This window comes from Nansenia antarctica (genome assembly GCF_963989245.1).
Source record: "Nansenia antarctica genome assembly, chromosome: 1".
NCBI classification, from domain to species: Eukaryota; Metazoa; Chordata; class Actinopteri; order Argentiniformes; family Microstomatidae; genus Nansenia; species Nansenia antarctica.
Window position 1 is genome coordinate 62,187,353 of NC_137674.1, and position 7,498 is coordinate 62,194,850.

Below are 7,498 nucleotides of genomic sequence, written 5' to 3' on the forward strand. Positions count from 1 at the left end.
GCTGCGGTGACGCAGCAGTGCCTTGCAGTGACTACTGTGTGCTTTCACTCTCTCTCAGGGGGAATCCACACAGATCTAGGTCGTCCAGATCAGATATACGCAGGCTAGATACCCTGGAGCGAGGTTGACTGGATCTGAGGGCTATAGATGTATACTGGAGATACAACTCAGATCCCTCACGCTTTTTTACCTCCAATTCCGGTCAAGTCAATTCCTAAAAGAAAAACACAATTTCTGCCTTCTCAGACTTAATTTCTATAGAATAGCTGTCTGTGCTTGCGAGGGTGTTTTTGATATGCCTGTAGAGCGGCGAGGTTGGTTTATCCCACTGAGAGTCTCTCCAGGAGTCTGATTGGAAGGGCATTGGAAGTAAATAGGAGAAGTGCTGCTTCCGGGGAATAGATAGAACAAAGCATTGGTTAGTGGTGTCTACGGCATTAGCCTATCTAGTGTTCTATATCTAGTATGGCCTATACAATGAGTCATCCTAGCAGACTCATTGAGTTCAATCATAGAGAAACCTGATTACACTACAAAGACAGAGTGGAGAGTTAACAAATAACATGGAGGGCTTTGAAAGGATGATACATCGGATGACAAATTGGATAAGGAGAGATGAGCCCCTGTATGAGGCCACAGGAGAGGAGAGGAGAGGAGGGGAGGGGACAGGAGGAGAGGAGAGGGATGGGAGGAGAGGAGAGGAGAGGAGAGGAGATGGGGAGGGGACAGGAGAGGAGAAGGGATGATAGGAGAGGCGGAGGGGAGAAGAGATGAGGAGACAGATGAAGGCAGAGGAGGAGAGACGGACGAGAGGAGACAGGGGAGAGGGGACAGGAGAGGAGAGTAGGAGAGGGCAGGAGGTGAGGAGAAGAGACAGAGGAGGAGCGGAGAGGAGGAGAAGATTGTTTAACCAGTCTGTGTGTTGACGATGCTGGTCTGGTACTGACAGGCAGCCAGGATATAGCCTCCAGTCCATGTCTATAAATACCTGCTCAGTAGGGGTCTCTGCCATCCACCCCCTCTCTCTCTCTCTCTCTCTCTCTCTCTCTCTCTCTCTCTCTCTCTCTCTCTCTCTCTGATGAAGCACTAAATATTGTCTCCTGGCTCAGATGTGACAGAACAGCAGTAACTAAATCCCTTGGGAGAGACATGTTTTGGAGAGGAGAGGCAGCCAGCTTGAAGAACAAAGCAGACCTTTGTTGCCCAAAAGAAGATCTCAAAATAGATGCTTTGTGCCAAAATATTTTTAGGCATTGTCAGGCATTGTACGCAGGGAACATGCAAGTTATATCTGGTGGTAGATCGGCTCCCTTCTCTGAAATAGAGGATGTCCATCATCGTCTCTCCTTGAGACAGCCTTAAAGCACCTTTCACTGACTTGCCTTAGAAGTGGGGAGTTGACCCCAAAACAGGCGACATTTGACTCTTTGGAGTTATTAAAGTCCAATTTTGAGAGGGAGAAGAATCAACTCCCGCTGGAGAATCGAGTCACAGACTCCAAATTCCACTGCTAATTTATGTCTGACACAACAATTTGCCTTAATGACACACACGACAGTTGAATGCTCAAGTCACAACCCAACCGACGTGAGAATCGGTCAAAAAGAAGGCGGGATCCTAATGTGTTCCACTGCTGCTGTGTCCCTCCAGTTTGTTTTTTCTTTCTTTTGCAGTTATTCACACTTGTCCCCCAACGATGTGACAGTCCTGTTTACTGTGTGTTGCCTGTCTGTCTGCTCAAGGCCTGTCTGTCTGCCCAAGGCCTGTCTGTCTGCCCGAGGCCTGTCTGTCTACCAGAGCTGTCTTCTCTGTTCTGTGTCATCATAGAGCTGCTCCTGGGAAATACCACTGTGAAGGGGAGGGGGGGGGGGGCATTTCAATAACATGGAATGCTCTGGGGTGGGGGTGGGGGAACTGGAAAGGGGGATGGGGGGAGGTGCACAAACTCTAGTCATCCCTATTTATGTTTAAAACAAATCTGCATGTGTATACAACAAAAAGGTCAGATTTCCTGCTGGGAAGAGGAATGTGTCCCAGCATACAAACCTTGCCTGAAGGCAGGATGTTATTTATCCCTAGGAGATATAACATCGCTACTGTTATGATAACAATAATAATAATAATAACCTCCTAGAGAATGAATTGACCCCATGCCTGCTCTGCTTTGCTTGGTTAGTCTCTAGTCTTGACTGTCTCTCATATTTCTATGTGCCAGTCTAGATGCATGTTGCAGTAGCACCTCTAGTACTGTTACCATTGCTCCTGACCAGGGCTCACCTGGTTAAGGATAACGGAGTACTAGTTGGAGAGACTCACCCCCCCCCCCTCCTCTCCCTCGGCGGTGCCCAGAATGAAGAGCGGAGGCAGCAAGGCTTGGGGGAACAACCAAGACGGGGTGGTGGCCAGCCAGCCCGCCCGCGTGGTCGACGAACGTGAACAGATGGCCATCAGCGGAGGCTTCATCCGCAGGTGAGGAGGGTTGGGGGGGTGGGGGGTGGCTGTGTTGGGTTGGGGGGAGACTGGGGTCTGTGTAGGGGATAGGGGGCAAGAATGGCCATAGGTGAGTGTGTGGATATGTAGGTGAGTGTGTGGATATGTAGGTGAGTATGTGTGGGTGCGGAGGGGATGTTCCTCTGTTGGTGAGTAACCACAGAGACAGAGAGTATGTGTGTGTGTGTGTCAGGGTTTCCGTTAGAAAAATTTGCCGTCGGACATCGTGTCCGGGAAGAATTCGATTTACCGGACAAACGTGATATATTCCGGTCATCATATTAAAATATAATAATTTTTTTTTTTTTCAAAATCATATTTTTTTTTTCTCCAAATCTAATATAGCTGTTTGTCGCGGTGATTACTGTTGTGTAGCGGCCTATATATGCCATTTAATGTCTATTTCTCATCCGATACGATTAGATGCGAGCTATATAATATATAATAATATAACATGATTTGACGCATGCGCGCTATGCCATGCGTCAAATCCAGCGCTGAACGGGTCCAGCGCTGAACGGGCGCCTCACTGGGAACTGAACAGACAGCATCGATCAATGAACGGACTCCACATTACGTTAACTGAAGTTTGTTAAATTGTTTGGGATTAATGTGAGTTTTCTATTTTCTCTTTACAGTTTTACCCTTTTTTTTTTTAATCAATAAAACAACGTCATTTCTAGCTCGGGAGTATGACAATGGGAAGAACATAACTGTTTATTGAGAAACAATTGATAGGCAGTCTGGGATACGTATATAAAGAAATACCACAATGTCTAGATGTATAACATTTTATTGAACAGTAACAGTGCAAGCATGTAGGCTACGGGGAATAGGGATTTTGGTCAGTAGGTCCTTTGTACAGAGGGCGTTTCTCTCCGACAACGCGTTCCCAGGTACCATGGAAGTCATAGGTAGTCCAGCACACTGACAGAGAGACAGACAGACAGACAGACAGACAGACAGACAGACAGATAGACAGACAGACAGACAGACAGACAGTCAGCTTACTTCTACCCTTTTGAGTGGAATTACTCCTTTAATTAGCTGTTAGCCATCTCAAAGCCTCCTGAGCTGCTCGTCAACACTGAGAATAGATCACATTATAGAAACCAAAACACCGTTTTTTAAATCCACAGGGAATAACCGAGAGTGTAAGGAAAGGCACACCCAGCGCTGTCAGTGGTGGGGAGACTTGAAGTGGCTTTGCTTGATTTCCATCACAGATTCAAGGATTGAAACACTGATGAAAATAGGGAGTAATAGTGATGGGATTATTTTAGATTATTTTAGATTAGATTAGATTAGATTAGGTGAGATTCAACTTTATTGTCATTGCAGAGTACAAGTACCAGACAACAAAATGCAGTTTAGCATCTAACCAGAAGTGCAAATAGTGATATAAAAACAAACACTTAATTTTCGGGGAAACTGCTAAAATAAAATAAATTAAATAAATTAAAAAAGAAAGCGACTATTAGCACCGCCGAATGACAACAAACGTATGAGTAATGAGTAAAACAATGTCACTTTTATAGTATGTTGTTTAACTTGCCGTTCGGTCGCCATGGCTCTGGTGTGTGTAGCAGCTTCAGCTAGCTGGCTGGAAACTTCTAGGGGTGCGTTCGTAAACACGCTCTGAGAGCGCCGGAGCGCACGCTGGCTTCGATGTCACAGAGCGACCGAGTCGTTCGATTGGACGAGAGGCGTTCCGCGAGTGCTGATCGGATTTCCAGAGCGTGTTTACGAACGCACCCAGCCAGCTTTAGCGAATTGTATTCAAAGGGAATTATTTTCACCGGACAATATGTCCGACGACTTTTCAATGTGTCGGACTTCACCAAATTTTACCGGACAAAGACCGGTAATTGCCGGTTAACGGAAACCCAGGTGTGTGTGTGTGTCAGGGGAGAGATAGAATAGGTGGGGGGCAAGGTTGTCCATCTGTAGGTATGGGGGTTGGTGGTTAGAGAGATTGTCAGGGGGCCTCGGAGAGGCCAGTGGGGAGAAGGAAGGACCATCTGCAGGGATAGATGAGAGAGGAAAGTTGAAGGCTGTGGTAAGGTGGAGGTGTGTGTGTGTGTGTGTGTGTGTGTGTGTGTGTGTGTGTGTGTGTCTGTGTGTGTGTGTGTGTGTGTGTGTGTGTCAGTAGGGGGTAAACAGTGACTTGTTTAGCCAGCTGCTTGGACAGGAGGCTGATGTCTCATAGAGGGGAAGAGATCAAAGGGGGAATATGTATGAATATGTACTGTATGGTGAAATGGTGTGGAGCAAGTGTGTGTGTGTGTGTGTGTGTGTGTGTGTGTGTGTGTGTGTGTGGGGGGGTGGGTGTTATCCTGTGCACTATTACAAGTGTCTCCATGATTCCTAAATCCGATGTGTGTGTGTGTGTGTGTGTGTGTGTGTGTGTATGCAGGGTAACAGATGACGCCCGGGAAAATGAGATGGATGAGAACCTGGAGCAGGTGGGAGGCATCATTGGCAATCTTCGCCACATGGCCCTGGACATGGGCAACGAGATTGACACTCAGAATCGCCAGATCGACAGGATCATGGAGAAGGTACAGTTGATCTAGAGTACCTACTTCTACCACTACCAAAACTGTACTCTACAAAATTCTGTTTTGATATGTTTGAAGTGCGGGGTTCGGACAAAGGTTTCCAATACGGAAGACCCAAGCATTCCATTCCATCATTAGAAAGTTAATGACGCACAACGTTCTGTTCCATAATGGAGGATCGATTGTCCAACTCTGTACATCAATAGCTTTGACCCCTACTGTTGGTTAACCTTGCTGGGCGCTACACTGCACTGTGGACCAATAGAATTGTATTGTAAATCAGTTTGACATCATACAACAACCAAGACTAGAGCCTCCAATGTGAAGATCTATTTATTTGTTACCATAATCTGTGAATGTGATGAGATAAAAAGAAATGTCCACATTCCATTCATTGACAAGCGACTCACTCACATTCTTCTTCTCTACCTCCCTCCACCAACCAGGCTGATTCCAACAAAACCAGGATCGACGAAGCCAACCAGCGGGCCACAAAGATGCTGGGCAGTGGCTAAGCTCTCGGAGCACCTGGTTTTAATGGCTGCGCAGTTTGTCAAGAGGCGCAAACAATGCTTTTATCATGGTATTTACCTTCTAGGTTTGCACACATGCACATATCACCCTACCCTAACATTGTAAATGTTGTTCTGTGTATCGTCTGTCCGGCTTTTTCAATGATTGTCCTCGTAAAAAAAAAAAAAAGATTTCTTATACTCCGTATCCATCTTTCCAAAGGTTGTATATAGTGCTGATCTCGATGGCTCTAGCTCACTTGTGCAGTTTTTATTCTCTTTATCGAAAAATATATATATCATATATATAATATATATCATATATATATAATATATAAAGGTACACCATGCTGGATGACACGTATAATAGGAATGCTATACAAGTTGTTTTTCCTTTCTCAGTATCTCAGTATCGTCTTAGTAAAACTGTGTCATTCCATTAGGCTACCGTCATGCTCCTTATGTTGATGTTGTCATGACGAATGAAGAAGAGGAAATAAGAAGATATATAATAATAATAATAAAAATTATATAAACATTTTCAAAAAAACGTACAATCACTTCTATTTGGTTCATTTTCCTCATCACAATCATATTGAGTTACCGTTTAGACAATGTGCAACTAGATTCTGTAGCCGTTATAGAAATTGCATTCCAAGTGATGTGAATTGTGCGTTCTGCATGACCAATGGTAGATTTTAGAGTCTTATAAATAAAACCTGTCTTAAAAAAATATAAAAAAATAATAACATGGCAGTAGCAACATTTGACAAACAGCATGCTCAGTATTAGGACACACACTTTGACCGTTCCATGTTCCTGCAAGTTTGCAATAGCGCCACTATTTCTGTCAATATATATTTACAGACTGTGACCATGGTTGTAACATAATGCAGAATGATCTAAAGTGAAGAGATTATGATGAAAAATTATGATGAGAATGTGGCTGTACCGCAAAAAATGACCTGTTTTCTAAAACGAATATGCAGTTCAGTGAAGATATTGAATCCGTGCTGAAAGGTAGGAGGGCTGGTTGTGTATTGTATCATAAGTTTTGGATGCTCTGAAAAAAAGAAAATCTATAAAACGTTTGCAATGTAAAGCAAAGATGCATATTTCTGAGAGACCTTACTTTTATAAGAAGATTGTATCCTGTTAGTTTACTCTCCCCGTGTGGTTTGTTTATTGGTAAATAAATAACAATAAATCAATAATACTCTAAAACAAAAAATAACATACAAAAGGTTTTTTGTTGCTTCTGTACTTAGAGCTATGCACACCAAATCGCCGAAATGTTGAGTAGTTAGAATACAATGAATAAGAACCTTATCTGAATGACACATAGGTTAAACTGTGAGATTGATGTCTTCAACGCATGTAATATTAAACCTCCCTCTGTATCCTGTCAGTTTGTGAAGTGGTGGACATTTTGTAGCTAGCTAAATTGATTAAAAGTAATAAACCCTACTCTCTATGGTCTGTCTTTATTGATCTTGTCATTCAATAATATTGTTGAAATGTATATGAATTAATGCATCTCTTTATCTGACACACACATATTACTTTTACAACAATATCTTCCAGACTGATGTATTTGTAGTACCAGGATGTATACCAGCGCAGGCTAGTGGAGATAGAAATCAGAGGACGGACTCATTGTAATGGTATGGAATAAGGAACAGTATCATGGTTGATACCAGTTTCTACCTCCACTGCAGCATACAGTGTGTGATTATTATGGGATATCAATAACAGACAATACTGTATATAACCATACATATCTCTAATGACGTATGACACAGATATTCATGTTATATGAACCTAAATAGAGTACATGTACAGTATACGTGCATGATATGACTGACAAAATATATATTACAGAATGTATTTCTGTACTTCATTCTTTGGATATGGTTAACTGCTTTATGAAAGGTG

General features: G+C 43.2%; 1 protein-coding gene across 2 annotated transcripts in view; it reads left to right on the forward strand.

The window, feature by feature from the left end:
- snap25a (synaptosome associated protein 25a) overlaps positions 1-5,566 on the forward strand; it is a gene marked incomplete at both ends in the record, with an annotated part of 19,067 nt that extends 13,501 nt beyond the window's left edge. For both annotated transcript variants that reach the window (XM_080550461.1, XM_080550460.1), the window contains 3 exons: positions 2,350-2,469; positions 4,907-5,051; positions 5,498-5,566. In XM_080550461.1, the coding sequence (XP_080406587.1) occupies positions 2,350-2,469; positions 4,907-5,051; positions 5,498-5,566 (334 nt within the window). The remainder of the gene's footprint in view (positions 1-2,349; positions 2,470-4,906; positions 5,052-5,497) is intronic.
- Between the last annotated feature and the right edge of the window lie 1,932 nt (positions 5,567-7,498).